The sequence below is a fragment of the Camelus bactrianus genome, chromosome 4 (genome assembly GCF_048773025.1).
Source record: "Camelus bactrianus isolate YW-2024 breed Bactrian camel chromosome 4, ASM4877302v1, whole genome shotgun sequence".
Lineage (NCBI taxonomy): Eukaryota > Metazoa > Chordata > Mammalia > Artiodactyla > Camelidae > Camelus > Camelus bactrianus.
The window spans coordinates 84,902,145-84,927,853 of record NC_133542.1 but is presented as its reverse complement, the minus strand read 5'-3'; the positions used below and the strand labels follow the sequence as shown (position 1 = coordinate 84,927,853).

General features: G+C 45.1%; 2 protein-coding genes across 2 annotated transcripts in view; both read right to left on the bottom strand.

The window, feature by feature from the left end:
- Positions 1–203: 203 nt before the first annotated feature.
- LOC141577541 (uncharacterized) lies at positions 204–13,382 on the bottom strand. The gene is made up of 2 exons (XM_074363027.1): positions 11,600–13,382; positions 204–1,259 (listed from the first exon to the last, which is right to left on the bottom strand). Exons 1-2 carry the CDS (start codon positions 11,768–11,770, stop codon positions 612–614), a joined length of 819 nt encoding a protein of 272 aa, XP_074219128.1. The 5' UTR covers positions 11,771–13,382; the 3' UTR covers positions 204–611.
- A 6,036-nt stretch (positions 13,383–19,418) lies between these two features.
- PTPDC1 (protein tyrosine phosphatase domain containing 1) overlaps positions 19,419–25,709 on the bottom strand; it is a 64,949-nt gene continuing 58,658 nt past the window's right edge. Inside the window, exon 11 of the transcript XR_012506711.1 lies at positions 19,419–21,606. The gene's annotated coding sequence lies outside the window, so the exon portion shown is untranslated. The remainder of the gene's footprint in view (positions 21,607–25,709) is intronic.

Genomic DNA, 25,709 nt, shown 5'->3' with positions numbered 1-25,709 from the left:
TTGTAACATCTTGGGCTCTTAAATTCTATGACCCTGATGCTCCTCCTGTAAAGTGGCGATAATAATTCTCATCTCTTTCACTTATTTTGGAATAGAGTGAACTCATTAACATAAGAGTGCCTAGTAGCGTTTGTATCCTCGGCATTCCACAAATTGTGATTATTGCGATGGAAAAAGAACAAAAGACACAGGGGAGAGCTAGTCAAAGGTTTCATTTCTGGGGAATCATTGCTATTGTGATTTCTACTATCTGAGGCTCGATTGAGCTAAAAGTGCACAGTAAGTCATCAGAGCACAAAGCTGTTCTGTTCTGTTGTGCCAAGAAATTACATCCCGCACCACCCACTCAGATGGTCAAGCCAGCAGTCCCCACGATTCAAAGCCTTCTATGTGAGCTTCAAGCAACTAGCTTTCAAAGCAGATTCCCATTAAAAAAGAAGAAAGAAAAGAAAAAACATTGGATGATCAATTAACAACATAAGACCCCAAATCAAGAGAGAAATCTCAATGTAAAATAGTGTAGATCTTTTTTTTTTTCAAGAAGTGAAGTCTAGCAACTTTCAAGTTGCAGCCAATAAAGGATGCTGATGTTTTGAGACCAAAATACCGTGTTATACAGTTGATTCCCTAGACCCAACCTCACTTCTCTGTGCTGAGGACGTGCTAGCGGAGGAAGAAGAGGAGGAATGAGATGGGTTTCCGGGAAGCTTTGCCTCTTCATTTGGTTTGGATGCTGAGCCCATCAATGCCTTGTACAAAGTATCCTCAAGCACCTGTTGGGACAGACGGCCCTGCATGGCACAGCCTGCCTGCCAAGCCTCTAGGAGCCCAGGCGTGCTGACCAGCACTTGATCAGTCTCAGGGAAGACGAAGGCAGTGATGTCTATGCCTCTGATGAGCTCCTGAAAATAGCGCCTGATGGCAATAGCGTCCTTGGTGGGGACGTGGGGGAACACGCTGCCCTCCACGAGTCTCTCCATCTCTGCCTTCAGCCTTTTGTGCTCATGGAGAAACTGCACAGCGTTAGTGTGATGCTGCAGAAGCATCTTCATCTGCTGGTAAAGCTGTCGGGGGGCTTCAAGCTCCCGGGCCACCAGCTGTAACTTCTCTAACTTGGAGGAGTGCTCGCTCTCCAGCTGCCTTTTCAAGGTGGCAACCCGGCGTTTGATGCCACCGAGCAGGCTGTCACCGATGGCGTCGATCATGGCCAGTGTGTCAGCAGCGCTGGTGGCGAGTTCCCTGATGAGTTTCTCTGTGGCCTGTGGAGGCAGCGTGAACATTTCTTAGGAAAGCCCTCCAGGGGGCAGGCCTGAGCACCCGGTTCCTGGCACTGCCTCCTGTCCTGCACTGAACCAGGAACTCTTCAGGGGTGTTGGTCACTGCTGGCTGCCCGCCCAGTACCCAGTTTTCAACTCTTTCCTTCCAAAGAACTCTGATTCTCCCAGCCAGCAGTGTGTGGGCAGCTAAAAATACTTACATTCATTTCCTGTTTCCCTTGCAGTTAGGGGTGACCAGCCGAGCAACAGAAGCAGAAGTCTGAGTTGTTGGGTGCGGCTTCTGGGAAAGCTGCCTAAACGTGGGCAGATGCCTTTGGGACAAGCCTTGATCCTCCCCCCGCCCTGCAGGGACCCGGGGTCGATGCCCACATGGAGCAGCATCCTCGTGACCTGGTGCTGACCAGAGCACACACAGCACAGCTGAGACAAGAGGGCGGAGCACCACGGGGCCACCAGGCCGGCATCCTTGACTCCCTACCTGTGGGCATTTCACTAAGGTAAAAAACCAAAATCCCTAACTTAAAAAAAATAAAAAGCCACTGCTCATGAGCTTCTATCACAATGAAACAAGGGGTCATGGGCAGAGGGCTGAGAAGGGAGGCAGCTCTGGATTTGGAGTGGTCTGGGAAGACACCCTGGAGCAACTGACCTCTGAGGAGAGGACTGAACGGTGGTCACGCAGTGGTCATATCTGAGGGGTATTCCTCCAGGCAGGATGGCGAGGAGGACAAAGCTTGAGATGGAACAAGGAGTCTGAAGAGCCCTCCAGAGGCTGGTGAGCCTGAGACGGAGCCCGGCTCAGAATGGGAGCAAGGAGGGCAGAGAAGCGGGTGGGGGACTGCTGATGGATTTATTCACAGTGGGAGCCATTAGAGTGTCTAGGCCAATGGTGATGAGAGTGGGCAGGAGAGGTGGGAGGGGTGGGGAAATCAGGGAAGTGTCATGGCAGTTGTGGGTGCGGGACTGGGGCTCAGGATGGACATCTGGGTTGGAGATAAAACTTTGGCATCATCAGCGATAGGGGATTTTTAAAGCTAAGAGACTAGTGACCAGAGAGATTATTTATGGAGAGAGTGTAGCTAGAAGGCTGAGCTGAAATATGGGGCAACCCCAAGTTTATAGATCTGACAGAGGTGGAGGAACACTGAGCAGAAGTGGCCGGGTAAGCGGCTGAAGGTGGGACAGCCAGGAAAGGTTGGGGTCTTGGAGGTCAAGTGGCCATTTTCACTCACTCCAATCCAGAAACTGTTACTGGCTGTGGAAATGAGTGTTTTCTGAGATGCTGGCTCAGGCAAGAGAGAAAGAAGTGAATAAAGAGCAGGCCAATGATCTCATTTGTATCCTCCATCCACTTGGGTCTTTTAAAAATTTGACTATTTCTTTGTTATTTCTTTTGAGCTTCTAGTATTAATTTGGTTGTTCTTTAGCGTCCAAGAAAATTTACAGTTCTGTACTAGACAGGAAATTTTAAAATGCTACAAATTGTGGGATTGTTTTATATTTGTAAGATGGTATATTTTCTGATAGAGAAATGTAAAATGATGTATTTTCTGGTATTGTAGGCTTTGTTTAGAAAACAGAGCCACAAATAACCGAATGAATGAATGAATGAATGAATGAATAAAAAGATAAATAAATAAATAAACAAACGGATGGATGGATGGATGGATAGATAGATGATAGATAGATAGATAGATAGATAGATAGATAGATAGATAGATAAATAAATAAATAAATAAATAGATTTCAACACCATATTTTTCTAGGGACAGCAAATCCCACAAAGTCACAAAAGAACAAGCTTGATTATTTCCCCCAATCCTGAATCTCACTTAAAATACACTTGAATTCTCCAAGCCAGGGAGGGATGGTTTTCTTGAGCGAACGTGGGAGTGAGATCAGGAGGGTGCCCTATGGCAGAGTCTCCCCACTCAGCGTCTACTGTGGGGACATCTCTCAAAACTATTTGTGTTTGTTCTTCACCACCAGTGAACTTCAGCGTCACATGATCCTATTCCTTTAGCAGAGCCTAGGTACTAATGATTGACAAATCTGCTGGTCAAACCAAAGCATTGTGAGCAGCTGGGGCATAAATTCTTTGTTTAGAGCCTTTGTCCTGCTCACAGTGTCTAGCACCCAAAAGTCACCCAACAGATACAAAAGCCAGAATGAACGAATGAGAAAATCATTCCTCTAGTGATAACATCATATGCTTACTAGCGTTCAATAAACCCAATTTTTCAAAATATCCTTTAAGTTCTTAAAACAGCTTTTTTGAGCATAACTGACATGGGAAAAATACACAATTTGATAACTTTTGAAACGTATTGGATGTTTTGAAGCCATCACCACAATTAAGACAGTGAAATTATTCATCACCCTCAAAAATTTCCTTGTGTCTCTTTGTAACTTCCTCCCTCCATCCTTGACCTCCCCTACCCAAGCAATCACTGACCTTTTTTCTATAAATATATGTTAGCTTGCATTTTCTAGAATTTTATATAAATGGAATCATTCTCTCTCTTTTTTTGATCTGGCTTCACACAGCAATTTTCAGATTCACTCATGGGTTATTGTATGTATCAATTTGTTCATCCATTCATCTGGACATTTGGCTTGCTCCCAGTTTTTGTCTCTTACAAATGTAGCTGTATGAACATTTGTGTACAAGTCTTTGTATGCATATATATTTTCTTTTCTCTTGGGTCTTGAAATCTAGGAGTGGAATGACTGAACTATTTATTTAACTTATAAAAAAAAATTACCAAACTGTTTCCAAACTGTATCATTCTACATTCTCAACAACAGTGTACGAGAGTTCCAGTTCCTCCACATCCTCACCAATACTCAGTATGATCTAGCATTTCTAATAGCTGTGTATCTCATTGTGGTTTTCATTTGCATTTCCCTGATGACTAGTGATGCTGAGAATCTTTTCATGTGCTATTTGCCATCTGTACAGCTCATATGGTGGAGAGTCTGTGCAAATATTTGCCTATTTTTATTGAGTTGTTTGATTTCCTATTGTTGAGTTTTGGGAGTTCTTTTTATAGTCTTTATTTTTTATCAGATATGTCTTTACAAAGTTTTTTTTTTCTCCTACATATTCTTACTAATTGCATGGTTTTAGGTGTTTTATGTAGGTCTTCAACCTATGAGGGGTTAATTTTTGCACATAGTGTGAAGGACAGATGTGGTTTTGTCTTCTTTTCTTTTCTTCCTTCTTTTCTTTTCTTTTCTTTTCTTTTCTTTTCTTTCTTTCTTTCTTTCTTTCTTTCTTTCTTTCTTTCTTTTCTTTCTTTCTTTCTTTCTTTCTTTCTTTCTTTCTTTCTTTCTTTCTTTCTTTCTTTCTTTCTTTCTTTCTTTCTTTCTTTCTTTCTTTCTTTCTTTCTTTCTTTTCTTTCTTTCTTTCTCCCTTCCTTCCTTCCTTCCTTCCTTCCTTCCTTCCTTCTTTCCTTCCTTCCTTTCTTCCTCCCTCCCTCCCTCCTTTCCTGTCTTTCTTTCTTTCTTCCCTTTGTTGTTGTTGCGTATGGATTTTCAATTGTTCCATCACCATTTGTTGAAGAGGCTATTCTTTCTCCAGTGCATTGCCTTTGCAGCTTTGTCAAAATTCAGGTGTCTATGTGTGTACAGATCTGTTTCTGGACTCTTTATTTCGTTCCATTGTTTTATTTGTCTGTCTTTACACCAATACCATGCTCTTTTGATTACCAAAGCTTTAGAATAATTCTTGAATTAAGGTAGTGTTAACTCTGCACCTTTGTTTTCAAACTGTTTTGGTTATTCTGTAGCCCTTGCCTTTCCACATGCGCTTTAGAATCACCTAGTCAATTAAAAAAAAAGTCTGCTGGAATGTTAATTGTAATTGCATTAAATCTATAGAAATATTGAGGGAGAACTGATATCTCAGAAACATTGAGCCTGTGCATGAGCAGTATATATTTCTCCATTTATTTAGATTCTCAGTTTCTCTCAACAATATAATAGATTTCAAGGTACAGATTTTACACACCTTTTGTAAGGTTTATATATCCATAAAACATTTTTTATCTTTGATGCTATTGTAAGTGATATTTAAATGTTCTTATTTTAATTGGTTTGTTGCTAATATTTAGAAATACAATCGATTTTTTTGTATATTGATCTTATATCCTTCAACGTTGCTAAACTCACTTATTCTGGTAGCTTATAGAATCCATCAGAATTTTTGTAGAGACAGTGATATCATATATGAATAAAGACAGTTTTGCTTCTTGCTGTCCTATCTGAATGCTTTTTAAATTTTTTTCTTGCCTAATTGCACTGGTTAGAACCTCTAGTACAGTGTTAAATAGCAGTGATGAGAATGACATTTCTGTCTTATTCTTGATTTTGGATGGAAAACATTCAGTGTTTCAAGATTAACCATGATGTTAATTGTAGGTTTTCATAGATGCCTTTTATTATTTTCTGTTTGGTGATATAATGGAAAATATATGGTCATTGTCCCTGGTTCCTGTTACAGAGCTCCTAAAATTCTCCGAATTTCCTGAATGATAGAAAGAGCTTTTGTTATTCATAATAAGCTCTTTTAAAACGTAGCTGAGATTATGCTAATTAGGTGACTGTTGGTGGGTTCCCCAGATAGCTTCAGGATGGGGCTTGATTGCCAGAAAGAGCAAACCACGATTGAAGAGTTGGAACTTTTATCACCACCCTCAACCTTGGCGAAGAGGAGAGGGTCTGGAGACTGAGTTCAATCACCAATGGCCAATGATTGGATCAGTTGTGCCCTACACAATGGAACGTCCATAAAACCCCTTTAAAAAGGGTGCAAGGAGCTTCCAGGTTGGTGAACACACTGATGGGCTGGGGGGATAGGGCACCCAGAGAGGTCATGGATGCTACCCCTCTCGCCAACCCCCAGCCCTTACCTTGGCATATGCACCTTTTCCATTTGGCTGTTCCTGAGTTGTATCCTTATAATAAAGAGGTGGACATGGTAAAGTGTTTCCCTGAAGTATGTGAGTCATTCTCATGAATTCTCAAACCTGAGGAGAGGGTTGCAAGAACCCCCAAGTTTATAGCCAGTCAGTCAGAAGTGCAGGTGGGAACCTCACACTTGTGACTGGTTTTTTGAAGTCGGGCAGTCTTATGGAACAGCCCTTAATCTGTGGGCTCTGCACTAATTAGAGTGTTAGTGTCAGAACTGAATTGAGTTTTTAGGCACCCACTTTGTGTCTTAATCTGAGATATTACTAGATTGCTGAGTTTTATCAAATTGATGTTAAGTTTTTTCGAAAATTATTTCTATGTCTATTGAGATCATATGATTTTTCATTTTTCTTTTGTTGTTATAGTGAATTACATTAATTGCGTTTTGATTGTTAAACCAATTCCAGGGAGATCCCTTTTGGTTATGATGTATTAATCTTCTTGTATATTTTTGGATTTGATTTGCAAAATTTTTAAACGAATTCTTTCATCAATGTTCATAAGGGATATTGGTTGTAATTTTCTTTACCTGGTTTTGCCTTCAGGGTAATCCTGGTCCTATAGAATGAGTTGGGATATATTCCCATGTCTTTAATTTTCTAGAAGTTTGTGTATATTTAGTATCACTTCTTCCTGAAATGTTTGATGGAATTAATCAATGAACCTATAAGGAGTTTTTACTGTGAGAAAGTTCTAAACTATACATTTAACTTTTTAAATAGATAAATGATTATTCTTGTAACGTTTCTTCTGGGAGAATTTGATGGTTTGTATCCTCCACAGAATTTAATCTAGGTTGTCAAATTTACTGGCATACAGTTATTCACAACAGTCCCTTATTAACCTGTTGGAGCCAATCCTCAGAAATAGAATGACTGATGATGACACCACAAAAACCAAGAGGGGATGAAAAGGGCTATTACTCACATAATGAGGCTTTCTAGAGGAGAGCAGGGCAGCTTCCAACCAAGTCTAAACTCCTGCAGGTGCCAAAGAAGGGAGCACCTAGACTTGCTTACCAGTTTTTCCAGATGTGGAACAGAAGGGGAAGAGGGAAAAGTGAGGCTTGAAAGCTGTGAGCAGTGTCAAACATCAAATAAGGAGTCAGACTATTATACTATCTTTTAAATATCTGCAGAATTTGTAGTGATGTCACCTCTCTCATTCCTGGTTTTGATAAATTGAATTCTCTTTTCTCTCTCTCCTCTCTGTCTCTCTGTCTCTGTCTCTGTCTCTGTCTGTCTGTCTGTCTTTCTCTCTCCTTGAGCAGTCTGGCTAGAGGTTTACTTCTATTGATCTTCTCGGAGAACTAGTTTTTGGTTTCTTTGATTTCCTCTATTCTTTTTGGTTTTCTATCTCATTATTTTCTGCTTTTGTTTTTATTATTTCCTTTATCCTGCTTACTTGAATTACTTTGCTCTTCTTTTCTGCACTTTCTTAAGGTGGAAGCTGACGTCAGTAACACCAAATCTTTATTCTTTTCTAATTTAAATCTCCCACTAAGCACCTTAGTGGCACTACGTAATTCTGATATGTTGTGTTTTCATTTTCATCCAGTGCAAAGTACCTTCTAATTTCCCTTTTGGCTTCTTCTTTGATCTATGAGTTATTTAGAATCTGTTATTCAATTTCCAAATAATTGGAGATTTCCCAAAAATCTTTGTGCTAGTGAGTTCTAATTTAATTCCACTGTGGGTCAGAGAACATGCTTTGTATGATTTGAATCCTTTTAAATGTATTGAGACTTGTTTTATGGTCTATCTTGATGAGCTGTGTGCACTTGAGAATGCGTTCTGCTGTTGTTGGGTGGAATACTCTATAAATATCAGTCAGGTCTGGGTAATAAGGTTGTTCAAGTCTGCTGCATATTTGCTGACTTCCTGCTTACTTGTTCCATCAATTATTGAGAGAATGGTATTGAGAATTATGGATTTGTCAGTTTCTCCTGGTAGTTTTATCAGTTTTTGCTTTATATATTTTGAAGCGTCCTTATTAGGTGCATAAGCATTTCCGACTGTTATTATTCTCTTGATTAATTGATCCCTTTATCAAAATGAAATGACCTTCTTTACCCTTGGTAATATTATTCAGCCTGAAACCTACATTGCCTGATGTTAACAGAGCGACTCTAGCTCCTTTTGATTCATGCCAGCATCACATATCTCTTTCCTTTCTTTTACTTTTAGCCTGTTTGTGTCTTTATACTTAAAGTGCATTTATCACAAGCAGCATATAGCTGGGTCTTGATTTTTTTTCATTCTGACAAAATCCTTTTTAATTGGAGTATTTAGACTATTTTCATTAATGTGATTATTGATAAGGCTAGATTTAAGTTTCATCTGTTGCTATTTGTTTCAATTTCTCCGTTTTTTTGTTTCCTTCCTCCTTTTTTTCTTCTTTCATTAAGATTGTATATCTTTTATAATTCCATTTTATCTCTGTTGCTGGTTTATTAGCTATAACTCTTTATTATTTTACTGTTTACTTGAGGGCTTATCGTACATGCCTTTAACTTATCACAGTCTACCTTCAAGTGATGTTACACCACTTCACATATAGTACAAAACCCCCATACTAGTGCACTTCCATTTTGCATTTCCCAGGCATTGTGCTATTATTGTTAGGTATTTTGCTTTTATATGTTGTAAACCTCACAATTTATTGTTATTTTTTTAAACAGTGAGTTATCTTTTGAAAGATTTAAGTAATATGAAAACAATCCTATATAGTTACATTTCTCAGTGTTACTCTCTTGTGCAGAATCGGATCTTCCTTCTGCCTGAAGAACTTCCTTGAACATTACTTACTGTGTGGTTCTGCTGGTGACGAGTTCTTTCAGCTTTCGTATGTCTGAAAAAGTTCTGATTTTGCCTTCATTTAAATTCTAGGTTGACTTTTTTAAAATTCACGTTTAAAAATTTTCTCCACGGTCTTCCTGCTTGGATTGTTTCCAACAAGAAATCAGGTGTCATCCTTATTTTTGTTCTTCTGTACATGATACGTCTTTTTCTCCCCCTCTGTCTGCTTTTAATATTTTCTCTTTATCATTGGTTTCAGCAATTTGACTATGGTGTGCTTTGGTATAGTTTTAGCCATATTTATTGTGTTTGATGTTTGGCAAATTTCTTGGATGTGGACTTACAATTTTCATCAAGTTTGGAAAATTTTTAGGCCATCATTTAAAAAAATAATTTTCCTACCCCTCGCTTACCCTGTCACTTTCTTCAGGGACGCCAATCACCCATATATTGGGACACTTGAAGCTGTTCCACAGCTAATGCTGTTTTAAAAAAAAAATTCTTGTTCCTCTCTGGGCTCTACTCTGAGTAGTTTTTATCGTTATGTCTTCAAGTTCACAAAGATTTTCTTCTCAGTGTCTAACCTGCTGTTAATTCTGCCCAATGTATTTTTCATGACATTATACTTTTTAGCTCTAGAAATTCGATCTGAATCTTTTTTTAAGTAGCTTCCATGTCCCTGACTTTTTGAAACAGGGAAAACAATTGTAATAATTTTAAATATCTTTGCTAATTCTAGCATCTGCCTCAGTTCTGGTTTGATTTTGATTCATTTATGGTTGTTTTCGTAATGGGCCATGTTTTCCTGCTTCTTTGCCTGCCTGGTAATCTTCAAATGCCAGACATTGTGGGTTTCACCTTGTTCGATGTTGGGTATTTTTGTATTCCTATAAATCTTCAATTTGGGGGTACAGTTAAGTTGTCTGGAAAGAGTGACCCTTTAGTGCTTGCTTTCATTGTTAGGTGGGTCTGGAGCAGTGCGCAGTCTGAGGCTAACACTTCCTGAGAACTCATCCCAATGTCCCATGATTTACGAGTTTTTTCCTGTCTCATCAGTGGGCACGAGAATTGCTCTAATCCTGTTTGAGCTCCAGGCACTGTTCCCTCAGTCCTTTCCCACCGTTCTCTTCCTGGCCTTAGGTAGTTTCTTCACAGACACGTGCTGACCAGTTCTCTGTTGAATACTCACAGGACACCCTCTGCAGATCTCTGGGCGCTCTCACTGTGCATTGCCCTGTTCTCTGGACTCTGTCTTGTGCACTTGAAATGGCTTGATCTCCCCAGACTCTCAGCTCCATCTCCTGCACTGGGGATACCTGCCAGACTTTGCTTGGGTTCCCTCCTTCTGCTCCAGGCAGTAAGCTGGCTCAATTGCCGGCCTCACCTTGTTTATATCCCTTCTCTCAGGGGTTAGTGTCTCTTATTGTCTGATGTCTTCCAGTGTCTTGAAAGCTGGTTTTCATGAATTTTAGTTTATTTTGGTTTTATTTTTTCCAAAAAGGAGGATAAATTCAGGCATGGTTACTCTGTCTTAGCCAGGTGAGGAAATAATACATCCAATATTAACAAATATTATTTGGTATTGAGAAGAAGATCTATAAAAGTCAGCTGTGGTAGATAGAGATTTTCTGCCCAGATTCCCCTTTTCAGAGGGAACTTGCTGGCTGCCATGGTATGACCAGCCTCCAGCGGTCAGATCCTTTGGGGTTGCAGTGCCCCTCCCAGAGCAGCCCACTTTTGGTGGCTCAGCAAGAGGACCTATGATAGCCTGGCCATTTCATCTCAGCTTGGGGTACTCTGATGGCAAGGCTGGCTCCAGATTCCTCACTGTATCAGGTGCTGCTCGTCAGGCCTGCCGTGTAGCTTGCCTTCCCTTCTGTTTCATCTACTTCTTCCTCCTTCCTTTTACAGATGTCAGACTTGGATATCTTGTACCACGAACTCTGTCTCAGCTTCCAGAGGACCTAGCCTGAGATACCAACTCTTATGTGGCTACTGTGGCCCAGAGATCAGTCCCCAGAAGCCTCTGCCCTGGCCGTTCATAGATGTCCCTTCTCTACAAGAGCAGAATGCTCACTGCTAGAATTTATTTCTAAAAGACCATCTAGTCTTCAACATGTGTATGTGTGTGTTTGACTTAGAAAATTTTATTCTCTTGACAGATGTATCCAGAGGTAAATTCCTAAAACCTATATTTGCAGATAGGGGGATATTTGCAAGGGGAAAAAGTCATGAGATAAGGAAAATAGGCCATAGAAGCTAGGATACTTCTCGCTTAATCATCTCATAAGAGGGTAAAATGGCCATTAAGTTACCATTTTGGAACCCCTTAAAGCGATGGCGAAATCACCATCTCTCAAGCTGCACATTTCAAAACTCAACACATTTCAGGACACACTTAAGGAGAGTTAGTCTCTAGAGAATTCCTTCTTCATGTTTAAACACTGCCTCTGTCAGTCTAGTGCCCTCAAGAGAAAGCCAACTGTCTGGACTGAAACCACACATTTCCCTGTTTCCCTGGAGAAAGGACACCAGTCGTGGGAGCCATACCTGCATGGCCTGTTCTGTGCTCTCCCATTTCTGCAGCACCAGCTGGATGTCCTCAGCAAAGCTCACTTTCTTCTCTGCGTAGGCATCAGAAATCTTGGCTACCGGGTGAGACTCGTGGTCCCCAAAGAGCTTGCATATTCCACATATTGGTTCTTCATCACTTAGGCACATCTGATTGACAAAAGAAAAGTCAATAACACTTATTTCCCTTCCTGTTCCAGTCCTTGACACTCAGGACTGGTCATATCTCAGGCTGGTAACATTCTAAGTGTACTTTTTTTTATTGAGGTATAGTCAGTTTACAATATTGTGTCAATTTCTAGTGTACACCACAGTGTCATACATGGAGATATATATATATATTCATTTTCATATTCTTTCTCACTGTAAACTACTATAAGATATTGAATATAGTTTCCTGTGCTATACAGTATGAACTTGTTTATCTATTTTATATATGCCAGTCAGTATCTGCAAATCTTGAACTCCCAGTTTATCCCTTCCCACCCCTCTCCCCACTGGCAAACACAAGTCTTTATTCTATGTCTGTGAGTCTGTTTCTGTTTTATATATAAGATCATTTGTCTTTTATTTTATAGAGTCCACATATGAGTGATATCATATGGTATTTTTCTTTCTCTCTCTGGCTTACTTCACTTAGAATGACATTCTCCAGCACCATCCATGTTGCTGCAAATGGTGTTATTTTATATTTTTTATGGCTGAGTAATATTCCATCATATAAATATACCACAACTTCTTTATCCAGACATCTGTTGATGGACATTTACATTGTTTCCATGTCTTGGCTATTGTAAATAGTGCTGCTATAAACACTGGGGTGCAGGTGTCTTTTTGAACTAAGGTTTCCACTGGATATATTCCCAGGAGTAGGATTGCCGAATCATGTGGTAAGCCTATTTTTAGTCTTTTGAGGAATCCCCATGCTGTTTTCCACAATGGCTGTACCAAGCTGCATTCCCAGCAACCATCTAAATGTATTCTTAAGCAGGTATCAAAAGTCAATTGCAGAGGAGGCCCTGGTGTGTGGAGGACAGAAACGATGGTCGTACCAGGATGCTTGAACAGTAATTTAGCAAGCACATACTATGCTTGGTATTTCATGGAGTCCTCACCTCAACCCTTTGATTTGGATAGTATTGTGCCCATTTTACAGGTGAGAAGGCTGAGAGGTCTCCAAGCTGTGACTTGCCAAACAACACACTGCCTGGAAGGGGTAGCACTGAGATTAGAAGACAAGGAGTTTTCTGACTCCAAGAGCAAAGCCTTTACCACTTGGCCAAGCCAGTGCTTCACAGGGCGCTTGTGAGGATTAAATACCGTGATGTATGTAACATGCTTGGTGTGGTATCTGGCACTCAGCAGACATCACACACATGGTAGCCATCGATAATATCATAAGGAGCTTGACAAAGCTGACCCCACCCACTACCGGCTCAAGTTCAGTTGGGCCTATTTTAGTTGCAAGGGATCGAGGACCCTCACTGCCCTGCTGGCCCCTCCTCTCCTCAGCTTGGCTAAGGGGAGCCTTGGAATGAAAACTCATTCTTGGAATCTTGGAAGGGGAGGTAACTGCTGAGGATGAGAAAGAACTATGGAGAACTAGTGATAAACGCAACCGATTTTTAAACGCAGAGTCCAGCAGGAATGCCAAGTCACATCCTATTGTCCTGAGTCCTCTTAGTGGCCTGAGCTAGCCTGCCCCAAGCATGCCACTTATGTCCTTACAGGAGGCGGGGTGGCTGGAAGGAACAGAGCAGAGGCATGTGGAGCTCAGAGCAGCCCAGGAGATTGGCTGAGGGTGGAGAATCGCAGAGAAACCCTGCCCTATGGGGACAGACCCTTGATACTCTGCACTGAAAAGCCGGGACCCCTGGAGAGAGGAGACCCTCTGTTGGAGCCATGTCCGTGTTTTCGGAGTTGGCTGCAGGGCTTCAAGCCAGAGCCAACTTATGAAGACTTAGGAATACTTTTGATCTTCTCCAAGAAAACCACCAACTCAGTTCATCCCTGACAGCTGACAAAGCCACCTACACCTGGCGGTTGGTGCCGCCTAATCTGTGAAACATGGAAACTTCTGCTTCATCCTGCCGCCTCCAGGGTTGTTGGGGGAATCAGATGGACTCAAGGGCGTGAAAGGGCTTTGTCAGCAGAGAAGAATGAAAGATGAAATGGTGTTACATCTGATTCATTTCTGACTTACATCTGATGTGGAGATCTTCCTAAAGTCAATGCCAAAGGGGAAGATTATGTGCATCAAATTACCCTTGAAGATCCCTTGGCTGGGAAATATGAAATTAGAGTAGAACACACGTGGTTTCATATAGATCACACTGTAGACATGTGTGTATAAATGTACAATGTATCCAGCATTGAACAGAGTACAATAAAGAGTTCATATGATGTATGAAAACTCATTAAAAAAGATTAAACAGCATTAGTCATAGCTCTTCAAACAGGCACGCTTAACCAACAGGAGGAATGGCAGGCTCACTGGTCCTGTCTTAGCCCACCCTCTCTCTCTGGGATGATCAAGGCTCACTAAATTCTCATAAATCTGAATCTAATGCAACTTCACTGTACCTACTTGAGCCCCTCTCTCTGTGGTCTTTTAGATTCTTCCGTGGGCTGCGTGGCTGAATACCACACACACTCCCCTCCCTGGACTCCATCACTAAATGAGGAATGAAGTCAACCTTGGTGTGTGCATTTATTTGGAAAGTAATCCTCTACTATGGACCTGAGCAGATACCCGGTTCCAGCCTTAAAGTTGCTGAGTAATTTGGCACATTGGGTAGCTAAGCGAGAGTAAGGTCGAACTCAAAGCGTAATTGAATACCAGATTCACATTATCTCCATGCTTTTCACACGTCTGACCAAGCTGGTTCTAAAGTTCTTCCTTAAACTTCTCCAGTATGTTTTCAGCCAGGATGTTCCTCTGCAATCCACGTGTTCCCCTTCCCTTCAAATAAATGACCTAAAACACAGAGCTGGCATGAGCTTGTGGCAGATTCCTGTGGTCAGCTGTGACATCGTCGCGGGGAAGGATGAGACACCCCTCTTCCTGCACATAAACACCGCTGAGCGGGAGGAGAGAGCAGGTGACTCAGTGCTGACCAGACTTTCAGAAGGAAATGACTGTGAAGTCTCTCATCCCTGCAAAATAACCCCCGCTCCCAAGCCCTCTCGCCTGGGCTAGTGTGTGCATGTAATTTCCATCCGCAAAGACAGTTGCCAAATGCTCCATCAGATGAAATGGGAGCCTGCCTTCTTTTGCCCCATGAGTCTTGGTAAGCACCTGCTCTGTCTCCTGGGGAAGCCCAACCCAGTGGGAAGACAAGCTCACAGGGGACCGTGTGGATGGATGCTCAGGGGAGCACAGAGAAGGAAGGACTGTTTCCTTGGGGTGATGGAGGAGATCAGGACCGGAGTCTCAAGAAGAAGCCTGAAGTAAGCTTTGAAGACCAAAATGTATTAACCAGACATCTTTTATTTGCTGTGTTCCAGTGTCCTGGTGGGTGGGGCCTGGAGAAATGGCCCCTCCCAGGGCGAGTCAACTCCTAGAGACAGAAAGATTCTCCTGGGATCATGCCTTTCACATACAAACCAGCAAACTCAGGGTCCTTTATATTTCCTATTCCCTATGCCCCTGCCCTAATCACCCAGGGCTGGGCACTAGAAATCTAGGGACCGCCCTTGTGTCCCAGAAACTGCAGAAGGTATTCAAACTGGCCAGTCCTGAGATTCTCCCCCTACCTCACCTGTTTCTTCCTGAAGAAACACAGCAAAGGTTCCTGTCTACATTTTCCCCATCTCCCTCTGTTTCCTGACGGGCTCTGATTCTTCTCCATGTGGCCCCGCCTCTTGGACTCTGTGAGTTACAAACTGTCTTTCAATGGCAATCATCTCCCGATCTGTTGGCCTTGTGTATATACCTGAATAATAATCAAACCTACACTTTGAAACACAAAGCCAGTTGCCACGTCCCAGTCCACCCATCTGGCAACAACCTTAAACCGCATTTGTTTAACAAACTTTTATTAAGCACCTATCATGCTGGGAGTGCGAGAGTGAACAGGACAGACCCACCTGGCCCTGCCCTCCAGGGGTTATCTGCTAGGAAGGGAAATAGATGCCAAAAAGCCAACGTGCTAGCTCCGTCCTCTGATCTCCAGCCAGACAAGTTATCAGACCCTTCTCAGACCCAGCTGCCTTTTCTGCAAAACTAACCCGTGGTGAAAGAAGTCAGAACAGTGTCCTGTGTGTGTGTTGGGGCAGGGGTGGGGGTGTCACTGGGAAGCACATGGGGCGAAGGAAGTGCTCTAGATCTTGCTTTGGGTGGGGCTTAGATGGAAATACACATATATAATTTATTGGGATAAATTATGTGCCCTTCACACATCTTACTGTGTGCATTTTATGCCTTGAGGGGAAAACTAGCTCTGTGAACTTAAACATTGTAACTTGAATTTCAAACCTTGGTTTCCTTGTCTGCAAAATGGAAATACCAACCCCTTCTCTCTGTGGCCACTGAGACCGCTGCTGGGGAATGCTCCTTAAAGGAGCCACTGTCGCTAAGCTTAAAGTGAATTTTGTTACTTCTTTGAAAAAAAGTGCCTTCTTAAGCTTTCAGAGAGGTTCCATAAAGGATCAGCAGGCTTAGATTTAGAGATTATCTTGCCCGTAATCTGGATGTAGAAAATGTTAGCGTATTTTTTTCGATTGCCCCTCTCTCTGGACAGAGGAGTGGGGCTGCTCAGCTCTCCCCGGCCAGCACGCCATTTCCACAGGGGTTACACCCTACTCAGAATTTCTCTGGTCCCTCTGGGATGAGAAAAAGATTCGGTTTAAGAGGGGCTGGGGCTAGGTTTGGACCTCAGCCTAGCCCTCACTGCAAAATGCCAGTGGTGTGTTCCATTCCCCAGGAATTCAGGGGCTTGCATGGTCCATGGGAAATGAATTATCCAGATCCCCAGTACCAGAATCTGGATCTTCAACAAAATTGTGGGCAGCAAAATCGAAGAGCACTGAGATGTCCCAGAGGGGCCAGTCCTCTTCTAGCCCCCTCTCTCCTCTCCCTGCCTCTGCCCCCAGTTCATCAGTCACAAGCTTTTTTCCGCCTCCCTGTTCACAGGCGCGGCTAGGGAAGCGCCCCGTCCCTGCGGGCTGTGTCCCATCAGGGTCAGGCGCACTCAGCTACCCCGGCTCAGCGCCACGCCCTCCTCTAGGACCGATCGCACCTGCACAGCGCTCCCCACCCCGACGTCCAAGCTCGACGAAGGCCTCCAGCGCGCACTTCCTGGGCCCTGTGCTCTTCGCCCAGAGTGTGAAGGGTCTCGGGCCTGGCAGGAGGAGAGCCGGAGAGCAGCCTCAGTTACGGAGTGGGTGGGCGGAGGTGCCGTCTCTCATTGCTGGGACCAAGAAGCCAAGGTTTGAGAGCATCTCTTAAAAATCACAGCCTAGAGACTAAAAGAAGTGCCGAAGCCCCTGGCGGTCGGGGTGGAGCTGTGAGCTACACCCTTGGCCACCAGAGGACGTGAACGCCAGTAATGTCCACAGCTGATCGTAAAGAGATGCGCAGACGAGCACATTATTGTGAGGTATGGTGGCAACCACAGAGAGAACTATCTAGAGAAAGTTCGAAGAGGATGCCTCCCAGGAGCGGGACTAGGGTGAGAGGACATGGAGCGGAGAGCATGGCTTTTCACTCTAAACTCTGTTCCAGGGTTTGCCCTTTTAACCTCGTGTGTGTGTTACTTTGATATGATTTTTAAATAAATGCACAAATAAGTGAAAATTCCAGGCTGAAAAGTGAAAGCGTGCATAAATCTAAGCAGCTGGTGCTTTTGAACTGCTGTCGCCCTCCCCACCGCACCCTGCGCGCGCACGCACGCACGCGCGCGCGCGCGCACACACACACACACACACACACACACACACACACACACACACACATTCAGTCAGTTATCCTTGGAGTGTCGGCACCTGTCTCTCCAATTGGCCCCCACTCTGTTCCTTCTGACCCAGGTCCCTACATTACTTCCCTCTTCCTGCAATTTTCCATTCATTTTCCATTTTCTTCCTTCGTCCCTTCCACAAATACCCAAAGAACCTAGAGAAACACCGATCACTGTTCCTACGTCCCAGTGGGGGAGAGAGACTACACCAGCCATTGTACACAAAGCCTCCATGAGAGGATGTGATGTAGAAGATGGTGTGATTTCAAAGCCGATGCTCTATGACCCTTTCCAGGTTAAACATTGCTTCTGGCTCTCATTGCTTACAGGAGGATATGCAAAGCCTCTGGCATGGCAGGTGAGACCTCCTTCAGCGTGTCCTAATCTGCCCTCCTGGTGGGCACCCTAGGTGCCCTGGCCTCCCCTCCAGCCTCACACTGAAGCCTTCTTGTCTGCTAACCAGCTCCAAGCATTTACCGCCGGCCCCTTTCTTGGCCTTTGGCACCTGCTACCCTCTCTCCCCAAGCGCCCTCTCCATTCACGTCTGCCCTGCTCTGTAGACTCCCCCAGCTGTCACCTCCTCTGAAGCCTTTCCTGCCTCCACTGTGGGACCTTTCCCTGTACGCAGGGCCACCGGCTCCTGCAAGGACGCCCCTCATCTCTGCATCCCTGGGGTCCTGGCACAGTGACAAGGCCACTAACAGGTGCTGATAAATGCCCTCCCCACCCCAGCACCCACTGAATACGTGAAGGCTGGCGTACTTTCTCTCTTGGCGGTGCCGTGAGAGCCTTCTCTCTGCCATTAAGCCACAATGCGTGTCTCCCTGCAGCTCCTCCCCTGGGCCTCACCGTGTCTTCTAAGCCTGCTCCCAACCACCGCACCATAGCCCTTCAGCGATGTGAGTTCTGGCCGGCCAGGCCAGGCATCCCCAGTTCTTTCCTGGAAGACCTTCCCCGAAGTGCTGACCGGGAAGAACTCGGCTAGGCCAGCAGCAGAAGGGCCCGAAACCTCTCTTACTCTCCTGCACACCGGGCAGCAGAACTGTCCGTTGGCGTGCGTGCAGCTCTGGCACACCAAGATCAGCTCCAGGCACTGTTTGCAGAAGCCGTGGGAACAGGACAGGAGCAGCACCGGGGGCGTGAACAGCTCCACGCACACCGGGCAGGCCAGCGCCGCGCGCAGCGCCTCCATGGCGGCAGTGGCCGCCCGCCCTCTCCGGGGCCTTCTGTCCCCGCCGGGCTTCTAGAATACAGCCACGTGGGACGGGTCACAATAGACACGGCCAGGCTCTCCTCAGAGGACGGGAGCAGCAAGGGGACCTCCACAGACACCCGGGGCCCAAGGACGTGTTGGGCACGAGGTGGGAAACTGTGGCCCGCCAGCCAAATCCAGCCTGCGGCTTCTTTTTTTCCTCTTTTCTTTTTTTTTTACTTGAAGTATAGTCAGTTTACAATGTTGTGTCAATTCTGGTGTACAGCACAATGCTTCAGTCATACATGTACATGTACATATATTCATTTTCATATTCTTTTTTGCTGTAAGCTACTACAAAATATTAAATATAGTTCCCTGTGCTATACAGTATAAACTTATTTATCTATTTTATATATACCAGTCAGTATCTGCAAATCTCGAACTCCCAGTTTATCCCTTCCCCCTACCCCCCTGGTAACCATAAGTTTGTTTTCTATGTCTGTGAGTCTGTTTCTGTTTTATATATAAGTTCATTTGCCTTTTTTTTTTTTTTTTTAGATTCCACATGTGAGTGGTATCATATGGTATTTTTCTTTCTCCTTCTGGCTTACTTCATTTAGAGTGACATTCTCCGGGGCCATCCATGTTGCTGCAAATGGCATTATTTTATTCTTTTTTATGGCTGAATAGTATTCCATCATATAAATATATGACAACTTCTTTATCCAGTCATCTGTTGATGGACATTTGGGTTGTTTTCATGTCTTGGCTATTGTAAATAGTGCAGCTATGAACATTGGGGTGCAGGTGTCTTTTTGAATTAACGTTCCCTCTGGATATATGCTCAGGAGTGGGATTGCTGGATCATATGGTAAGCGTATTTTTAGTTTTTTTGAGAAATCTCCATACTGTCCACCTTAGCGGCTGCAGCAATTTACATTCCCACCAACACTGTAAGAGGGTTAGCTGGCCTTGCTCATGTTTCTTCATCTACAAAACTTTGCCCGGGTCATCTGTACTCCCCACCAGCTCTGTAACACTGCACATCCAGTCACTGGCATGTTACTTAGACTTTCTTAACCTCACCCACTTTCATTAATGGGAAAACTGCATAGGTCTTACTTGGCCAGTGGGTTCTTGGGAAGATGAACTAGTCTTAAAAAGGAACATTGATTGAGCACCCAGGCTGGGCCAGACAGCTGTCACATTATCTGTCATTTTATCTCCACAACTGGAAGAGACTCGAGTAACTAGCTTTCACCTGTGTCTGGGAAGCAGAGGATGGAGAGGTAGAATGACTTGTCCAGGGCTACAGTTCATGTAAGTGGCAGAACTGGTGATGTACCACACTCCACGACTCTTTATTTGCCCCAGTGGGCTGTTGCCTCGCAAACGAGGTCTTCCGGCAGATGGGAAGGCTCCTGGTGAAATGCACCATTTCCTTACACTCCTGGGTGTGCTTATGAGACCATGGAGAGCAGGCAGAAAGGAGTAAAAACCTACCCCATGTGCTCTCAGGCTTCATTTGACACAAGCTGGAGCACTGAACAGGTTTGAGACACATGATGGGGCATGTGGGGGCTCAAGATGCTTGTTATTCGTGATGGTGACAGCCAGCCTGCAGGCTCATTAGTGCTCAGCGCACACCATCCCATTTACTCACCACATCGCTCCTGTGTAATCAGCTCTACTTCATGAATGCAGACAAGGCAAATCCCTGCTCTCAGAGAGCTCTCAGTGCAAAGGAGACGGCAGATGTAGAAGAGGAGGTGCAGACGTCCCAGAAGGCCCACCAGCCATCCCTTCTCTGGCTGTCTTCCAGGACAGTGGCCAGAAATGTCAACTCCCTCTCATTAGACTGTCTGACATTGAGAGGGTGGTTGTGGTCAGGTGCTTTTGGCCAATGACACTTGCAATGATGTCTACTGATTTCACCACACTTCCCTTTATCTTTCTGCCTTGTATGAAGATGCAAAACTTGGAGTTGCAGCAGCCACTTTGCAACCATGAGGATCACAGACATGGAGCCGGACATCAGTGAACAGCTGCACTGATGTCAGGTCTCACGTCCCTCCAGCTCACTGTGTACGAGTAAACAAAGCCACCCTGAATTGGGTTTGCAATCCTGACTGACAGAACAAGGCAGGAAGTATCATGAGTCACGGGAGAGAAGCTGGAAGCCTTTTGGGAACACGAGATGACTCACAACAGAAAGGATCGTGGAGAGTGGAGCAGCCGTGGCTGTTGCTCACTCCATAGAGCCATGCTTTCTGCCTTGCTAACAGCCCCCCAACTACACTCAAGACCCCAAAGTGCCCCATCCACTGGGACAAGACCCTAACAGCAGTGTCATCCCCCTGGCCAGTCACTCAGACATTTAGGGCCAGCTTGATTACATGGCCCACTTCTTTCCAGTGAGACATTAGGGGAATCTGGCTAGAAGGTTACTGAGAAGTGTTTCTAATAGGGGGAAATCTCCCACCCCGTTTCTTCCTGCCTTGAGCACGGTTGCGTGAAGACGTGATCTTGGAGCTACAGCAGCCGTCTATGATCGAGACGTAAATCCCCGAAGATCTGCAGAGACGCCGACCCAGACTGCTGACACTGACATCAACGAGCTGTTGAAAGAAGCCTGGTTCCAGATTTCTCGGAAGGAAAGAGCAGACGCTTTCATTGCTTAAGCCCTGTCGGTGGGGCGTGCAGTGGCTCATTCCTGGCTTGCACGCAGGCTTTCCGGAGGACCAGGCATCGTGGTCACGTTTGCAGGTGCAGAGGCAAGGGTGAGGAGGCATCTTCCAAAAAGGGAGCATCAGGAGCAGGTGTGGAGTGGGAAACTGTGGAGTATGAGATGGAGACAGTGAGTCGTCTGGTTTAGTAGTAGAGTTAGTGTTTGAACTAGGATTCTTTTTTATTACGTGTGTTAGAAATTGCTAGCTCAAACTGGCCAATGGGGAAACAAAATGGAATAAACTGGCCCCACACTTAAGAGAGTTTGGACTGGCCACAGGTGAGGTTGGGGTCTGGGCTCGAATGATGTCCTCAGGCCTCAGTTCCCTGGAGCGCAACGGGACGTGGAGGCCGGACAGTGGGATTCAGGAACGTGGGAGAGGAAGGTGTGCGAGCAGCAGGCCCACTCTGGCTCTGCATGTCTTCCAGGCACCCTGAGCGCCTCCCAGAGGCCACCCGACTGGACGAGGTGGACACCCTTCTGCCTCGTTGTCCCCCCTCCCTGTCCCTGCCGCATTCCTGCTGGAGAGTGCTGGACAGTGGGGTTTCCCTTCGTTCCCTTTTCTCCACTTGCTTCCTTTCTAAGGCACAGTCTTCCCCACCTATGTCCCTGTTGGACACCACCTCTGTGCCAGACTTCAATCAGAAGTTGCCCCTGCCTTCCAGGAACCTGTGTTTGGGTGGAGGAACCAACACGCAGCCCCTAGACTCTTCCCTGGAAGTCAGCGCTCTCCTTGGGGGAGAAGGTACCCAAGGTACTTGGCCTGGCCCCCAAGAAGCTGCAAAGAGAAAGTGTCCCCTGGGGTGGGCCCAGGAGGACAGATGTCCCTGGGGGAAGGGCAAAGACAGAGCAGGAGGGCTCAGGGGCAGGGATCCTGGATCCCCGAGTCCAGCGTGGTGCAGAGCAGGTGCCAGTTTGGTACCCATCGGGTAAGAGCCCAGGGAGACTGAGGTGGGAGGACGTGATGAGATGTGTCTTTAGAAAGTCCTGAGACGTGTGGCGAGAGCCCCAGAAACTGGGGTGGGGGTGCAGAGGAGGGGATGGAGCTGAAAGGCAGTTACCCACAGATCCGTGGACAACTGGTTCACAGATTGAAAGCTGGGGCCTGGGGGAGGGACGAGGCAGAGGCGATGAGAGGGGAGCCAGGTTCTCTGGAGGAAACAATAAAAAACCAGCTGCATCTTGTAAAGTTGCTCACCCCCCGGCCCAGCCACCCCTCTCCTAGGCTTCTTCACCAGGAGAAACCCAAACTGAGTTTTTGGAGAGGAGAACCCACCCATCCATGCACGTGTTTCGCATCTTTATTCACAGTTGGCAAAGCCTAGAATCAACACGCGTGTCCTTGGGTGAATGGATAAACACACGCTGTGGCCCATCCACACAGTGGAAATTCCCCAGCACAGAAATGAGCAAACCACGGATAGACAGGGCAGCACGGGAGAGTCGCAAATGCATTTTCCAAAGTGAGAAAAGCCAGATGCCAAAGGCTGCACGCTGCCTGATGTTCTGGAAACGCAGAACCAGGGGGACAGAAAACAGATGGCTAGGTGCCGGGCCGGGGGTGGGGGCTGCCAAGGGACACCAGGGGGCTTTCTGCGTGGACGGAGTGATCCTGTGTCTTGACTGTGGTGGTGATCATATGACTGTGTGTTTGTCAAAACCTAGAACATGAAAAGCAGAGAATCTGTATATTAATTATATCACATATACCTGACTTTAAAATCAGCAGCCACTGGGGTGACAGCCTTCGGGGGGGAGGTGGTTGAGTCGTGGTGGCTGATGCTGTGGTGAAGGGCCGAGGAGGGGCTGGAACGCGGGGTCAGGCCCTAGGGGTGAACTCAGGAAGGGGCTTCTGCATACAAGCCTGGTCCTCGGAGCTGAGGGAGGGACAGATCCTGGTCCTCCTGTCAGTGTGCCATGCCCAAGACAGCCTCAGCCAAGACAGCACCCCTAGGGGCGCACTGGAGAAGATCGTACATTTTGTTTGTTTGTTTTTGTTTTTAACTGAAGTATAGTCGATGTGTCAATTACTGATGTACAGCTCAATGTCCCAGTCATGCACATACATATACTCATTTTCATATTCTTTTTCATTAAAAGGTTATTATAAGATATTGAGTATCGTTCCATGTGCTACACAGAAGAAATGTTTTTTTTAATATGTAATGGTTAACATTTGCAAATCTCAAACTCCCAAATTTATCCCTTCCCACCCCCTTGCCCCTCTGGTAACCCTAAGAGTGTTTACTATGTCTGTGAGTCTGTTTCTGTTTTGTAGATGAGTTCTTTAGTGCCCTCTTTTCCCTTCTTCTTCTTTATTTTTTTAGATTCCACATATGAGTGACATCATACGGTATTTTTTTTCTCTTTCTGGCCTCCTTCACTTAGAATGACCATCTCCAGGTCCATCCGTGTTGCTGCAAATGGCATTATTTTGTTCTTTTTTATTGCTGGGTAGTATTCCACTGTATAAAAATACCACAACTTCTTTAGAAGATCATAGTTCTTTTTTCACCTTCTCCCAAGAGTTACAGAAGCTCCTGTACAACTCATCTCCTTAGCCAGCCTCAAACAAAGGGACAGAGGAAAGTGATTTCCTCGGGGTCGAGAGTGGATCCCAGATTAGAAGACAGGTCTCTGAGCTCCTGGAGCCCCTTCCATCAGGATGTCTGGGGATCAAACAGCACACACTTCCATCTAACTGCTCATCTGCTTATCAGGCTCACCCTCTGGCTGCTTAGAAGGGGCCAGCCTCCAGGACACAGTCCTATATTTTAAGGAGAAAATCTGTATGTGTTCCAGCCTTGCTGAAGGTACGTAGGCAGCAAGCCCAGTGTAGCAGCTGGGAGACGGAGCAGAGGACCCAAGCCTGGAGGCATATTCGACATCTTAGCTCCAAATGATCCCCGAACTGGGCCGGGCATAATCTTGGGGCCCAGAATAACCTAGATCAGATATTTCACCAGTCCCTGGGGGGAGACGGGGACTTGGAGTCAACACTGAGTTCATCTAAAGAGAGCAAAGAAATGTGATCTTTCTTACCTTCTGCTGTTTGTGGATTTAAAAGCGTGGAAGAGGGGGGAGCTCTTTGAAATTTGGCACCAGAATGACCCTCGGCTTTATTTCTCCCCCAGCCCTCTCCTAGAGTCCAGGGACAGAATGATTTGGTCTCAGAACAAAGGCCAGAAACATTTCGACGTATTGTGTCTTTATCCAGAGTTCTCATCCTTGGCCAAGTCTCTCATTTTCCTTGGCCAAGTCCAAGTGTCCCCTGGCATGGGAGCCTCTCATTCTTTCCAAAAAAATTTGGCTCCAGGGACCTGTTCCGCCTGGGCTGCCGTGTGCTCCCAGGGCCACCTGCCTCCTTAGAGGGGAGCCTGCTGCACATCCCACATTCCGAAGTGGGGGATGGAGTATGGGAGCCTGAAGGTGCTTGAGCAAGGACAAGAATGAATGACTCCAGAGAGGAAGAATTTAGATGGTCCTACATTTAATTCAACTTTCTACTCTGTGGCTCAGACACAGTACTTTCTGAAGGACCATTTCTCATTTGCCTGAAAGTTTATATTACACTCGGGGTTTCTTCATGACTCACGGTCCTTGGGCGGCAGCCAGGAGGCTCTATCAGAATTTCTGGGGTGATGACTTCTGGGCACATCATTAGCACCATCGTAGGAGGCTGGAACTTTTCTGAAGCTCTTTAATTAAACTGAGGTTTCTATGCCTCGATTTAATTAGTTTGTGGCTACCAGGGGTCAAAATTTTTAATTGTTGAAGGTTCAAAACAATTATGTGGCTATAATGGCTAAATGGCGTCTGAAGCCTTTAAATACACAAAGCAGGAAGACAAACATCTGGTAACAGAGGTTGTGTTCCGAATGGGCGGTGGCCAAAAACATGCACGCATTCGTCAGAGTCTAGAAAAATACTGAGCAGGGAATGTAAGACATCTGTTAAAAAGCAGAGTTTTCCAAACTCAGTCCTTTAGAAATTCTCAGGGGAAAAAAAACCATTGAAAATAAGAAATAAATTTCAATTCACTTAAAGATATTTTAGATTGTAAAAACAAAGTTCTCTCTGTAAAAATACTGTAACTCACCAAGGTTCTCTGCAGATTCAGAGTCAATGAATATCAGAGCCCACTGGTGCGCCATCCATCCCTTTTTTAACTTTAAAAAATAGCACAGTTACTATGTGGGCATATTTGTG